At 48.3% G+C, this 15,298-nt stretch overlaps 4 protein-coding genes across 4 annotated transcripts; 3 read left to right on the top strand and 1 right to left on the bottom strand.

The window, feature by feature from the left end:
- On the bottom strand, nt 1-1,158 carry HMPREF1541_08458 (uncharacterized protein; the record flags this gene model as incomplete). The annotated part of the gene is made up of 2 exons (XM_008722777.1): nt 1-853; nt 902-1,158. 2 exons carry the CDS (start codon nt 1,156-1,158, stop codon nt 1-3), a joined length of 1,110 nt encoding a protein of 369 aa, XP_008720999.1.
- A 2,613-nt stretch (nt 1,159-3,771) lies between these two features.
- On the top strand, nt 3,772-4,233 carry HMPREF1541_08457 (uncharacterized protein; the record flags this gene model as incomplete). Its single annotated transcript, XM_008722776.1, has 2 exons — nt 3,772-3,817; nt 3,869-4,233. The coding sequence occupies 2 exons, from the start codon at nt 3,772-3,774 to the stop codon at nt 4,231-4,233; spliced, it is 411 nt and encodes a 136-aa protein (XP_008720998.1).
- Nucleotides 4,234-7,017: 2,784 nt separating this feature from the next.
- HMPREF1541_08456 (uncharacterized protein) lies at nt 7,018-7,863 on the top strand (the record flags this gene model as incomplete). Its single annotated transcript, XM_008722775.1, has 2 exons — nt 7,018-7,277; nt 7,356-7,863. The coding sequence occupies 2 exons, from the start codon at nt 7,018-7,020 to the stop codon at nt 7,861-7,863; spliced, it is 768 nt and encodes a 255-aa protein (XP_008720997.1).
- Nucleotides 7,864-9,734: 1,871 nt separating this feature from the next.
- On the top strand, nt 9,735-11,443 carry HMPREF1541_08455 (uncharacterized protein; the record flags this gene model as incomplete). The annotated part of the gene is made up of 1 exon (XM_008722774.1): nt 9,735-11,443. A coding segment is annotated over one exon (1,709 nt), but the record flags the coding sequence as incomplete, so codon positions are not given.
- Nucleotides 11,444-15,298: the final 3,855 nt, after the last annotated feature.

Here is a 15,298-nt window from a genome sequence, read left to right as displayed (position 1 = left end):
CTAGTAGAGATCTGAAAGCTGCAAATAACCAAATGGGTCTAAACTTCCCTGCCAACCCATCCAAGGATCAAACGAAAAGTCAGGATCGTTCTCTTCGTCTACCCCAGTGATCACTTCATCTTCGACAGTGTTTTCGGTTTGTGGGGATGTTTCATGGTGGTCCGCGTCCGGAAAATCTGCTTGCCGCAGCAAGCTGTGGATCGAGAGTTTCGGGACCGTGCTGCCAGCGACTGCCAGTTCGCTCGGATCGTGTGTATCAGTCTCGATTCTGTCATTTAGGTGTGGGCGAGTTGGATTCGAGTATAGTTTCCTGGCCAGGCGCTCGAGATCGCGAACCATAGGTTGTGCGGTTTTGGACAGCGGATAAAACACCTTGAAGAAATGCAGGCATTGATTGACCTGAATTATCGCCTGAGGAGTACCCTGGGGCCCGGTTACAAATGCAACGATCTGGGCGGCGTGATAAAGGCATACGGCGACATCGAGATCATATAGTTGTAGATGACTATACTGCCTAGTAAAGTCTTCGGCCATTGCGATATTGGAGTAGGCGTACTGTACTGCTCGTTCTGCCCGAGTAGACAGGAATTCAGGGTCGAGTTCGGCGAGCATCGTGTCGGAAGCCGCCTCTTGGTAGCCTGCGAGAAAGAGCCTGAGCAGATCGCAGTAGTTTTGATTCAATGCCATGTTAACTGTTAAGAGCTGCGTTTGATTCGCTGCACGGCAGAGTCGGGACGCCCAGTATCGATCTTCGTCTCGCAGGAGACCGTCTATCTCAGCTAGATTTCTCTCCATGTCCGCGGTCGCCGCTATAAGTTCAGCAGAAGTTCGTAGTGAGATACTGGGGGAAAATCTGCAAGCATTTAGGGTTGTGAGCAGGGAGTGATTGATATAGGCTCACATCATAATATCCTCACGTGCCTGCCTTAGCTTGATGGCAAGCCCAAACAAATCAAGTCGGTTATGGTAGAGAAAACCGTGCTGAAAACACTCATCCGACTGCGCAAGCTCAAGATGGATCGCCTCGCGTCGACATACATTAAGTTCGGGAACACCAAACGCAAAATTTCCCTCCATCGATGATATCGACCAGACTAGCCTTCGGCGCAGCTCCTGTGCTAGCCTAGACAAAGACGGTTTCTCGTAGTTCAGTCGCATGGCGAAGACAGCCCGAGCGGCTATTGCCACAAGCATAAAGGCCTGTCGGAAGTTGCCTGTCTCGATCCTGTATCGTACAAACAGTACAAGGGATTGGAGGATGGGCAGTGATAGAGAATCCAATCTGGTCAAGATAAGCCGCTCCAGGTCTTTCGCCCAGTCTTCCGCATGTGCTGGGACGGTCTCAGGATCTCTATGCAATGTTGCAGTAATCAGGCAGACTGCCAGCTGCAGACAACCGGCAGCTACAGGATCGCTGATGTGCTTTAAGCTGTCCCGCTGAATAAAACTATACCAGAAGCTGGGATAAACCGTGGAAAAGTATTGGTTGATCAGTCTCGTGCTGGTCGTTGTGTCTGGTAAATTCAGTCCGCTTAAGGTAGTGATATTGCTCCGTTCGGTAGAGATTGTAGTTTGCACTGAGCTAAGTCCTTCTGCAGTATCCAAGACTGGGCCGGAGGTGGAGATGTCTGGCGCAAAAGGGAGAAGATCGTAGGAGCTTTCCTTAGCTTTTCCCCTGAAGGGCGGATAGACGCAGTGTTTGTTGCGATCCAAGCAGTTCAAGCAAGGCGCCACAGTCCCTTGACATTTGATTTTCTGGCTGCGACACTCCAGGCAGGCTCGCTCTCTTCTTCTTTCCGGTACAGAGATTGAGGGTTCCAAGCGTAAATCTGTATCGCTAAAGCTACAAGCGAACTTTAAGCGCCGGCAATTCTGGCATAGGGGATGGAGCAAGTCGCACTTCACTTTCCTGGCTTTGCACTGGGCGCATGCACTAGTAGGCTTTCGAGGCATTTCGAGTACGAGAGGTATCAAAGACTAGTCTTATTAGATAAGGTGTTATACCGTCGGAATATCGACTTCTGGGGTTCTTGTCGATCACGTGACCTCCCGCCGCTTTTGCTCAGGCACCTTCTGTCCCGGCTCAGCGCTGCCTGTCTGGCTCACCCTGAGAATGACGCCAAGCAGGGGCCAAGACTCAGATCCTTCAGATTGGCAGGTTTAAACGGAGACCCAAAACGGGACTGCAGGTGCCCGCAACTGGAACCCAGAAGTATTCATCGATGGGCCTCTGCCACGACCAGCCCGCCTACCTGGAAAACCTCCTTTCAATCTCTGTATGCCTGACACCGGCAAGGCGTAATTTCTCCCACTATCGTGGAGAGGTTCCCATAAATGGTCCACGGCTCTCCCTTAACTGCTCAAGCATCCTTCCAACCACACTCACATCCAACAATCACCCCGTCTTCTTTAGGTACACAGTCAGCAATTAGAGCTCTGTACAACCCTGTGTGTCCATCATTAATACATAGTCATATATCTCTCCCTCCCTGCTTCTAGCCCAGAATTTCAACGGTATCCATAATAGGCACCAACCAGACCAGAAGATATTGGAAGGGGATGAACCTGGAAAAGCAAATAGAAGCGGCCCTGATAGATGTTCTCTCCGAGGATAGGTCTACAATTGACAGCAATCCTGTCCATATGGCGCTTGCCCCAAGCATAAAGCCTTAAATATGCGGCAATGATGGACCTTTGGAATGTGTATGAGTTCTGAGTCAAAGCAGGCATACACTATCATGTTAACAAGTATTAGATACCAGAGGAAATACCCGGGCTCCGATCCACGCAAGATGGAAGACATGAAACATTTCGCTGAGGCAGTTGGACATTCAACTCCTGGTAGACTGGACAAGGAAAAGAAAAAGGCCACTATAAGATCAATTCGCAATAAGATTCGGAAGTTCATGTCACAATGGCAGCGGGAAACAAATCTAGCCATTCTGAAAGACGTTCATGACTCAATGGCATCTATAAGTCATAGAAGCGAGTTAACCAAAGTACTAGCTGACTATTCCAACCCGTAGTACATCAAAGATGTGCTTAGATATAAAATTCCTCTATTAATAGAGGAGAAAGCGCCAACATTTCTAACAATAGAGAATTACGTTATCATGGAGGAGCATTTCTAGCTGAATAACTATCATAATTACATCCATGAAGGGAGCCAAGTACACTCCAGTGCCTTGTTAAAGATGCACTGTTACACCTCAGCAAGACTGCAGGAAATATGTAAGGCAACATACAAGGTCAGCAATCCAAATCAAAAAGAAGATCTCACTTTACGTTGAGTGCTGACTTTCCTGACAGGATCTCACCTGTATAATTGCCTGGAAAGATGGAGAGCCAGAGATCAAGCTGGGGTTTAAAAGGGAGTATATAAAAGGCATGCAAGACACGCCTAACAAGTGAGTTAAAAACCCGTCACTGCTGGGAGCCTTTACTGACACATCATCAATTTATAGACCAAAACACCCACTATATGAGAGGTTGCATCCCGTACCTCCTCTGCTTGCCAACAGCGTCCTGTTCCTACTCACTGTCTTTATATCCGCTGGCACTTTCTGAGACTATAGAACTACTAAAGCTGTCCTTGATGCCAGACCACTGCTGAAGAGGAAGTTCCGTATCATGGAGTGGGCTGGCTCTGTGCTAGATGATCTAGTATTTCTGGAGATGTCTATAGATGGACTAACCAAGAAGGTCAAGAATGAGACTGTATGGAGCGACTAATGTTCGAGTTGGGCGAAATGGGCAGGCTTCATTGGAGGGATGGGTCTCCACGCTGCACGCCGTGAAGAGTTTATCAAGGTGGACAGTAGGACGTGCTTTGGCTGCAGTTAATCTTCTTTATACTAACCTGGTGTAGATGGCAGTTACTCACTGGGCCAGGTCATGAAGTTTGCTGCACACAGAAACTCAAAGACTCTAGTTGGCCACTATCTAGATGATATGAGTAATATTGACGGAGCGGCAGCCTTCTTGGACCTAAATCCAAGGCGGGATCTTACAGAGGACTTTCGCACTGCGTCTGTGAAAAGGGATCCAGGCCTTACGCACTCACTCCCAGCCAAGAACCTGGAGGACTTGAAGTATCGCCCCGACTTTCTCGAGCTTTGCGAGCAGGTCAATGATCTCTCAGTCCAGATTACAATGGCCGTGACCGACGAGGCTCGAAAAGAACTTAATGCTCGGCGCCGCTATGTTTATGATCAACGGCAAAAAGCTTATTGATCAAGAGCTTGCGTGTTGCTGCAGAATCCAAGAGCGCGTTCATACCGAAATACGTGAGGCACACGACAAAGGAGAATGGCACCGAACATAATTTGATCGTGTTGTCGGCCACATGGTTCCTGAGCGTGATCGTCTTGCCCACGTTCTACCACTGGCCCTCCCTGTAGAATATAGTTAAGTCGGCTTAGAGAACCATAGATCCGCTCTTGCACAATCTCTCCTCATGTGGCTCATACAATGGCAGCCATTGAGAAGGAAGCCTTCTCCGACTTAATTTTCCTCCAAACGAAGTGTGGTGAGAAGCTGAATGAGGCACCAACAACCCACCATTCTCAAAAACCCCTCACTCTAGAGCGAAGAGAGCAAGTACCTTAAACGTCGGTAGACCTACCTCCCCATGTTTTCTTCTTCGACCATTCTCTTGAAATGGACAACCTTGACATTCAACTCCAACAACTTGATTAGGACAAGCCACCTTCCCGTCTGACATATGACGATGTTGGAGAACTCCTTAAGAAAGATCTTCAGCGTGCTCGTCTAGGAGCCAGACTAGAGCCCCATGATGTGGTCCTTTTGCAAGCAGAAGCCTACTGCTCAAGATGGGGCTTACCTCTGCTTGCGGCGAAGAACTTTGCAACATTGGCTCAAGGATATCTGGAGTTTTCGTTGGGAAGTCCCCGAACTAGGGATACTTTGGTGAGTGGGGCTATGTCCTACTGTACATTATTGGTCAAAACACTACCGTACCTGCTGTAGAAGACGCGAGATCTAGCTCCTTCGCCCTTCCTCTACCGGTGAGATAGAACAGCTGTTAAGGATCGATGTCTAGCATCGGAGAGAGGCTCACATTGATTGTTGTCTATGAGCGGGATCATCGTAATGCGTGCCACAGAGGGCCTGTCGGTGGCTCTTCGCTTCACAACGTGTCGAGAGCTGATCGAGCCCACTGTAGCCGCCAACTAGGCTTATCAGGCATGAATCATTGTCGCGAAGAAATACCTTGTAGCTGTTGAGGGTCGTCGCGCCCAGCAATAAGGGGATTTCCTAAGTGCGTACTTAGGAAATATTGGGGGTCGGCACCTTGTGTCTTGGCATTCGGCTACACCACGGGAGCACCGGAAAATACGGTCGACGAGTTGTATGCTTGCGCAAAATGCTTCGGATCTAGTCAGGGCGCATGCTAAATCAACCACGCTTGTACCTGGGTCTCATCTTGCTCACGCTTATCCTCTTAACACATATTTCAGTCGGCGTTGTCATAGGACGTGAAGAAGTGTCGATTTCCTCTACTTTAGGGAACCGTTCCCGGTACCTGTCAACGCGGCTGGACTCGCCATTTCCTTCCGGCGCCGAAGCAACCACCAGAATGCGTGGTTCAACAGCCTGCGGGTCGGCTATTCTAGGAGTTCACAAACGTTTATTTGAACAGGGATGCGGCCACAATATCTACAAGACATACTCTTCGTATTCCTCTCCGGCCGTTGATGCGCCGGTGTTCTGAAAACCTGATCGATTTGCCAACTGTCGATCGCTATGTTTCACGATGATGAGATCGACGAAGTGTTCCTAGAGTTTCATAGATTGAGCCGCCGGTTGGGTGGATCAAGTACACCTATCATCCGGGATATGATCAGGTCCATCAAACGGGCCACCAACGAGATCCGGCGCAACTATTGGCGAGAAGAGGATAGACCTCAAGACAGAGTAGCGGATGAGACCCATAGTGAAAGGTTCGGGGACCGACAATCACACGGCAACAACTCTTTGCTGGGACATGAGGTGTTGCCAGTGGGGTTGACGGGTAAAAGTTCCCGCAGCAAGATCTTCTGAACTACGAGTGACGTGGTCTCTTAAACAGTACCCGGACACATGCGCGCAGGTCTCGACTCCACTCCCAGGGCTCCTGTCGACGACGATGAATTGTATTGAATCGATGAAAGATATGCGGTTGGTGAAGCGATCGCCACACATATGACGGACAAAGAAGACAACCGATTGCTACAAAATCAGAATCTATCAAGTGTGAGTGGTCGAGAACAGGGATCAGGTCAAGAGGCGGGAGAGAGAATAAATGTAGATTACAAAGCAGGACCTGCTAACACAGAAACCCTCAAGAGTGGCGGTACCAGTCAGTTTGGCCGGAAAGGTGACCCCACATGCACTGGATTACATCGGGACGGTGCTGACCTGGAACACAATCGAGTACAACAGAATCTTCCGAGCAGCCGTGGTTGAGATAAAGAACAGGCACAGGACCGGACACAAAACCGGACACAAGACCAGGCACAAGAGCCGAAATTGCGGAGGTCATCGCGAATACGGAAGCAGCCAACGGAAGACAATAGCCACAGCTCAGAGAGTAACCACAAGGTATATCTAGCACACCAAGCAGCACTTCAAGCCAGGACATTATCTTCAAGACAGTCAGCTCCCTTTCCCCAGCACAAATAAAGGAAGCATACCAAAGATAAGCCCAACGGGGTGGATAACCTCTATCAGTTTAAATCACAACTGGGGAATGAAGCCACATTAATTGCATTGCGTGAAGCGAACATGAACTGGCCGCTAATTTCCCAGTCTAGTATGGCGACGGACGACGGACCCGAGGATAGTGCCTCTGACAGTCTCTCTTTCATGATCTCTCTTGGAAGACGATTGAGTATGAGCCCGGCCGAAGCCTGGGCAAGTAGGATACTTCACCGTATCCGATGTACACATTTCCATCAACTATACATAGCTGCCATCGAGGATACCCGGAAAGGCCACGAGTCTTCCTTTTTCAGGATGAGTGACGAGCTTCTTCGCCGTCACGGAGTTGCCCCCACTCGACGATATGGCAACGGATTCGGTGTATCGTCCGCGGTCAAGGACCGGCTGGTCGAGTTGATTCTCTTGGACCCGCGACTACGAATTCAGCTCTCCAAAGATCGGTGCCGGCAAATTATCCAAGATATCGAACAGAACGGGAAACGATGGAGCAGACCAATTCAGAGATTGGGCTACGAGATCTTGCTGCTGATCCCGGACGAGCTCAGCGATAGAAGGTGAGTCTGCAAGCTGCCAAATGATCGAGTGTCGGCGTCCACCATTGTAGTCCCCACACTGACACGAAAGCATTGCAGAATGAAACTCCTTACAGACGGACAAAGGGACTGGCTAATAAGTGGCTGGAAGACCCGTTTCGTACGACTCAACGAGGCCGAGCGTGAAGAAGTTCAACAGACGCTGGACGTCATGTTTATGCCTCATATCAAGCCCTATTTGGAGATTTACAGTGCCGGAGGAGGCTTTTCGTCCCTCCCGTCTTTGAGAGGAGGCCTCGGTGCGGTCATACAAGGGACGCTGCATACGGAGACGGAAGAGCCAGTTGTTGATGAGCTGAGCGTTGTCAGAGCCCCGTATTCAATGGTTACAAGTGAAGGAACATCTAGTGATGTCAACACGTCGAGCTCCGAAGTAAACGCACGATCGTCGGAACTGTTGGACTTGAGTTCCTCTACGACCCCTCTGCAGAGCCTTCTCGGTATTACTTCAGCGGATGAGCTCCAGCTAGAAGATGGCGGGTTGGAAGATACGAATCCGGGATTCTTCGACGAGGCGCTTGCTGCGCCAGATTACTGCGGCCTGTAGTGCATCAGTTCGAGAGTGCATCAAGGACCCTAAGTGGAGTGTGGTCAAAAGGCCGCACTAATGCCCTGCGAATTGAGTTACTACACCTGATGTACGCAGAATGCGAGGTGGGTTCTCTTCTTGGTGATGGGTTTGTATGTTTGACAATCCCTAGGGAAGGTAATGGTGTAGGGGACGGGATTCGTATGTTCGAGAAACACTGGGGAAGGGGAGACACTGTGTCCTTTCGGCAACATTGGCGTGAAACGGAAATGCTGTAGCAATTTGAGAAAGAGATCCTCAGGCTGTCAGATAAATCGTGATTTTGGCTTGGGCTAGGTTTTATGATGTGCAAGCCTGCTTTAAGCTCATTTAGTATCGAACCATTCCGACTGCCGCCGAACTCTGTGGTAGCTTCACCTCCGTTCCTTAAGAAGCTCATACGCTTTGAGGGTGCTACGGTTTAAAAGAGCGTTACCTTCCATTGCAGTCTTCGTGTGGTATGAGTCTCATGCACCCAAGCTTGTGATCCGGGATTCGTGAGCCAATCAGGATGATAGGTATTGGGTTACCCAAAGTGCCCTGACCGCGTCAAAGTGCCCGCAGAACGGGCGCCAACCCTTCTGGATGCCGATCATGCTAGCTACTCGCCTGGACGGACATTGTCTCTTAGGCCACGGCATCAGCCATACAATCTTATTAAGTTGACGCTTCTCGGACTGGTCGCTGTGGTCTTCCGTCCTTGATGATCAGCTGCTGCAGTCATGCGGCTACTGACAACAGACCCCCATGGCGACCTGAAGCTCAAAGACTTCCTGATCACAGAGACAGTACCGGCATACGCATGTCTATCACACAGATGTGAAGGTAAAGAGGTCACCTTCCATGACCTGCAGAGGCTGGATTTTGTTCCAGAGTCCGAAGGGCGGCGCAAGTCATGGACCAAGATCCGCAAGAGACGGCGAGCTGCTCTCCAACTCGGTTACGACTATGTCTGGATCGACAGCACTCCTGGTGACAGTGCCCTACAAAAGGGTGTGCATCTGCCGCCGAAATCAATGGGTTCAAAAGGTCATCACTTTCGGCCCCATTCAGACCCAAACTATTTTAGGCATAGTCGCCGTGCCATTGCAAGTCGCTTTGACAGTGGCTCCTACATGGATCTAAACTTTCTACTTTCGTCGGGGCGTCTACTTCACGCCCCATAAAGCTAAATTTGTCTATTTCGTGTTTCGTGTTTGGCGCTTAGGTAGTTGGGTGATGCAAATCCTGATAAGTTTGAGACTCGCCATGACGCAGAGGTAAATATATCTTATACATACCCTAATTCTACCCGACAACAGACCGACCTTATATGCTTCTCAACGGCGTAATGGCAGACCCTATCGCCGCGATTTCCGGCTTTACTGCTTTCGCATCTGAGGCGAGCGCCTCGCTCCGGAACACGATCCAAGGCTTTCAGCCCCATTCGAGGCACATTCGGGACCTCAATGACGAGCTTGAATATCTGGCCACTGTCTTAAGGGCTCTGGACGAAACCTTGAAGAGCCCGGCGGATACTTATCTGTTGTCTCTTCCTCTAGATCGCTGTGCCAATGCTTGTAAAGGGTTTCAACAGGAACTGCTCAGACATACACAGCGGTCTCATGGAAATTCAAGCTTCAGATACTGGGCCAATATAAGGTATCTCGGTGACGACATTAACGGGTTTAGACGACTTCTAGCGGCGTTTCGGGCAACCTTCACTATTGCCCTTGTTGGTGTAAACCTGTACGTACTTTGTACATACTTCTGTGGCATTCTTAACCTCAACAGTCGAAATCGTCCTACTACAATCGAAGTCTTTGAGAGCTACAAGACACTTCTTGACTCCACTGCTATTGACCTTCAAGAACGGCTTGAAATCATTGATGGAAGAATCGAGGCCATTGAGCGAACAACAGTTGAAGCCACTTCAGATTCCATAGATCTTCAGGCAGTGAAGAATTGGCAAACGGGCATACTAAGATGCATTCAGATCTGCGACCAGTCATTTGAACACGTTCACCAAGTTGATTCTGGATCACGTGGCCGAGTCAACCCATCAGGAGACTTCGACACGGCAAGCCATCTCGATACGATCGTCAATCAATCGTTACAAGACTCTCGGAATAGACTCAATTTACGTATTACGAAGGTTGAGAGACACCTCAAAGATATCGCGGATCGAATGGCAGAGACTTCGAGATCCATGCAAACAGCAGACGATGTTAGCCTACACCGTACAGAGCTCCAAGAGGAACTGGGAAACACCAGCCGCTGCATAGACATTTGCTTGCAGGCCCAACGAGAAATAGACGACAGGGTTGGAAAATCTAGCCGAGCTGCTAGCCCTCAAAATCTCGCCCATGATGTGCAAGAGCGGGAGCGTGCTGCTGAGATGGCCACGCCAGATACTCCCGAAATCCTCCTTAGAAACATCAGCCGACAACTACTGTCTCTCCAAAATAGGATCTCTTCAACGATCTTCGAAAGTCACCGAGTACCAAGTGTCACAGATAACACACTGGCGACTCAACAGGTAATACTATCGACCAAGGATCACTTCGATTCCGTGGGAATTGCTGCTGGCCATGGATCACGGGCCATCCTCGGATTAATGTCTGATGAGACTATGCGACAATTACTCTCCTGGAGGTCAGAATATGAACGAAAGCATATCCCTGGAGGAAGCGGACCAAAAGACGCTCCATTTCAGAACTGGAAGCGCGAATTACTTGATATTCACCAAGAATTGGAATTTGCTTTCCATTCTATCAATGAGAACAAAGCACCGACCGACTCAGGATATGCTAGTGTGGGGACTTCAACACCATCTATTGATACGAGCGAAGAGTCTGCAAGCCACAATGACAGTTCACGTTCACCGGACTTCGTACAAGCAGATTTGCGACGTGACGATTTCCGCCCCGCCTTGAAAGCGCATATTGGACGAGTAATTCCATGCAACGAAGATATCGGCTCACAGAAGGCTTGTTCAAAGATAGCCGAACTCGTTGTTGCAGAAAAGCATCTGGAGTCTCTCCTACTGGAGTCTGATATACTTATTTCAATAGTCCGCCAAACGATCCCGAATCGCAACATGTCGGAATTTCTGGAAGATTTCCGCGAACTGTTAAAGTACTATCACATTGACCTTCGCCAGGAAGCTCGAACAAATCTACAGAACGCGACCGCTATGCTGTTGCGTAGCCACTGGTACAGGGCGAGAATCGCGAGGCGAATCTTTCACAAAATCACGAACCAGGAGCCTTTGGACTCTAATGAGGAAGATGAAAACCCGCGCTATGCAAGCGATCCGTCATTATACGATTTGAATGATTGGCTTGCTAACAACCAAGGATTCAACGATCCGAACAACGGTTGTCGAACTCCTCCGGAGATTGATGAGAGTCAATTCTCCACAGATGAAGACACATCTGATATCGACAGCGAGCTTCACGAAGCAGTTAAAGACCTAAAATATATCAAGAGTATGGAGGATTTCGTCTTTCGGAGCAAATCATTTCGCAAACTGCTCGAACGCGTACAAATGCTAACCATTTCGCCTGTCTATCACGATGTACGCCGTATTCTGATGACTTTACCGGACACGAGCATCGCGTTCAATGATGAGCCTCCTTGGTCTTTGTTCGACTGGTGCAGGTCCTTGTTAGAAGCGCGATCGAATAGTCGCTGGGACTCGTGGCCAACGTGCCAGGCACAGGGAGAGCTTGCAAATAACATTTGCCATATCAAATGGAAGTGTGTAAGTCAGAAATTTTGTTTCATTTGTATAACACTAAAACCAATAGCATTGTGGAAGAAAACACCGTCGAGATATCCCACGAGATGAAGGTGCAAAGCTCAAGCGGCTGATTGAACTTCGCGGCGAACCACTGTACAATGAGCATTTGTGCTTCGGTCGCCGAAGAGGGCGACATAGCTGGCGAAAGTTCTTGCCATCTCCGGAGTCCTGGTGGGCGTCGGATAAGATCAAAGTAACAGGTCAATGTTCACTGGGCACAGCGCAGGCACACTCAGCGATGTCAACCTCCTCGTCTACAAGTGTCACTCGGTCCAATGAAAGAAGGGAAACGTCAGGTCACAATGGTCGATCGCCTAATTTATGTCAAAACTACGGTAATAAGGGTTCCGAACCCAGCTCATCCGATGTTGGGCAAACAATACACACAATCGTGATCGAATCAAGAAACGATTTGAGGTTGCTGTTGGGGGTTAAAGCCAAAAAGAGGTGTTTGGATATTGACCAGATCGATCTCAGTCGCAAAAATTCTCCTACTGATGGTGATCTCATGAATGAGATCGTTACAGCATACAGAAGCATTCGAGGATGGCCGAGGCTATGGTTCTCGATATATCAAATGAGATTCTGTGTGTTCAAGAAGGTAAGCGCTTCCACATGCACAAATCTGGCTTTAACTTTCAGTTCAGTTCTTGAAATACCGGCGGAACAGAATCAGCTCTATGCAAGAAGGAATTCCAGAGTATGACGACGACTACGTTTACAAGAATGGGTCACAAGAGCCCCCAGATGAACGCCCACCCGTATCTCAAGAAGAGTTTGAGGATTCTCTTTTCGTCTGCGCAACGCCCTGTCTCTATTGGTTTTGGCCATGGCACGAGTGCATTGGCCCGCTGACCCAAAAACGACTCTACGAGCGTATCCCTAAGAAGAAGAGCATATGGGCTTTAGACTGTCATGATGAAAGCGAAGCATGGGGTTTGGAAACAGTGTACGGCATTTCTATCCCTCATGTAGTTGCTTATCATGTTCTTCTCCTTGCAGCAACGTTTGGATTTTGGGGCTGGTGGCAGATCCGACATCCTGATGACCTACAGAGCGCAGGAACCCCCATAACTGTCCTCCTTGGTCTACTATCGCTGTTTTGGACAACATCGGGAGTTTTGAGGACCTCAGATGTATCTAGGCGATAGAACTGGCTGAATAGTAAATTCAGACTTGTATTGGAGCGCTTGAGGGGTCATCCGGAGAGCCGGAAAGACTCGTATCGTGGCTGGGTCGCTGTGAGGGCCGGCCGAGCAGCCATCGAACGTACACTAACACCGGTGTCACGGTAGTTGGAACGGCTAAAGTGGTGAGCTATGATGATACTGTTCGAGTTCAACGGCGCCAAAAAGCAAGGTTTTCGAGTGGTGGACTGTCATAAGTTACTCATCTAAGCCTTGATTCGGCTGAGCGAGAAAGATCTCAGGGGCTCCTCCCCGGCCCGTTTAACTTGAAGTCCCGTGGCTTTTTCATCCGCCTCGACAGCATGATCTTCTGTACTCCTAACTGGATCGACTTAATTGCTACTGTTGTAAGTAACCCCGCCAACTTTGCTGCCTGCAGGTTTGTAGTCTTCGAGAATTTGAGTCACCCTGCTGTCACTGTTCACAAACTCCCAATTATCTAGGTTGGTCCAGGAGTCCTCTACTATTGATGGCAGGACTGGGTCAACTAGAGCCTCCCCTTTTCATAATCAATGGGCAATAACCCAAGCGGCTGTAAGAGAGGATTACTACAAAAATTAGCTATTTTATTTATTTTATATATATATTAGTACTATAAGACCATGGTGCCAGAGTTTGAGAGTAGTACCAGTGGTGGTTGTTGAGCTATTGTTGTCGCCATTTTGTACTGAGATTTGCCTCTGCCAAGAAGAAAATTATACACTAACCTGATTGAGTTTTTGTCTAATCAATAAGCCAGCACTCTTGCCTATATATATCCTAAGAATTCTACTTAGGATTTAAAAATTTTATTTCAAGAGGTCTACCCTCTTAAAATAAAATAAAAGAAATTTAAAAAAAAGATATATTATTTATTATGTTATGAACCGCTCCGAACGTCGGGTCCAAACTGGGTTTAGCAGCTGGGTGAATAGTATCAGGGTCAAGGCTAGGCCAAAGTAAACGTAGTGTTACGGATCACGACCGCAACCCGACCAAGGCCAGCGGCCGCAGGGGCGCTCAGCCCCAAGGGGAAGGTTACCCGGGGGAAGAACGGACCCCACAGAGAAGTGTACCTCAGGGACAGAGAACCGCTGAGGAGTCACGTGATCAGGCTCTGGTGCTCTCCCTGCTCTGGACAGAGCAACAGAGCACACAGAGCAAGACAAGCTACACAGCACTATATAGAGGGACGACCCATCCTGACACTAGGTAGGACTTTTGTAGTCAACTTCGTATATTAATTCACTCTATATATTAGTAGTACAACTGCTACTATTAGTTCCTACATTTACTTTGGCCTAGCCTTGACCCTGATACTATTTACCCAGCTGCTAAACCCAGTTTGGACCTGACGTTCAGAGCGGTTCATAACACTTTAACTACCCTGCAACAGATAGTATCAATCATATCTAGCGTTCGATCCCCATCCCCATCTAGATCTGTCTTGGGAAAGAGAGGTAGTACTACTAAGGCTGCTTCTAGCCTTAGTACCTTGGTCCAGTTAGAAGGAGATGGTAAGCTCAAGGCTAGGGTGGAACCCTTTACAGGGCAACACTCTCAACTTTGAGCTTATCTGATCCAGCTCTGTATAGCCTTTAACCTTAACCAAGGACAGTTTATCAGTAACTAACTAAAGGTCATCTACACCACAGCCTATCTTAAAGGAGCAGCTTTTACCTGGTTCAAACCCTTTCTCAGCGACCACTATAAGAATATAAATAGGGCTAAAGAAAAGACCAAGAGGCTTATTAACTCTTTCAAGGAGTTTAAAAGAGAAATAAAGGTGATCTTTAATACAGCTAATAAAGAAAGAACTGCCGCTAGAGAGATACATTAGCTCAGGCAAACTGGATCTACATCTGCCTACTATTCTATATTCCAGTAAGTGGCCTCACACCTAGACTGGGATGAAGATAAAGCCTTATAGGATATATTCTACCAGGGATTGAAGATAGAGGTTAAAGCTAAAATAGCTGTACTACTACCTACAACTCTGATTGAAGTGGTAGACAAGGCTATCAAGGTGAACAACCGACTCTACAAGCTCAGGATAGAACAACAACACCCCGGAAAGGTTCTATTCAGCGGATATAGGGGGAGGAAGGGTTGTACTTACAATTGAGGGGACCCAATGGATCTTTCTGTGATGTGAGCCAGACAGTCCTTACAACCTAGAGGCCATGGTAATAGTAGGATTCTGGGTAGAGACAAACAGGAGAAATGTAGACAAGACAACCTGTGCTTCAGTTACGGAAAATCCGGACATCAGGCGAAAGACTGTGGGACCCCGACCTAACAACTGCATATGATAAACAAACAAATAGCTAGTACACCAGGAAAAAAGGCTGACACTGGTGTGAGCACTACTAAAGAGGTAGGCAACCTCTCTGAATTAGAAGAGGTACAAGTATAGGAGGGATTAAGACAACCACTAGTAGGAACAAAGGCCTACTGGGAATGG

Source organism: Cyphellophora europaea, assembly GCF_000365145.1.
Source record: "Cyphellophora europaea CBS 101466 unplaced genomic scaffold supercont1.9, whole genome shotgun sequence".
Classification (NCBI taxonomy): Eukaryota; Fungi; Ascomycota; class Eurotiomycetes; order Chaetothyriales; family Cyphellophoraceae; genus Cyphellophora; species Cyphellophora europaea.
The sequence above is the reverse complement of the archived record's forward strand: the minus strand, read 5'-3'. Positions and strand labels throughout refer to the sequence as shown.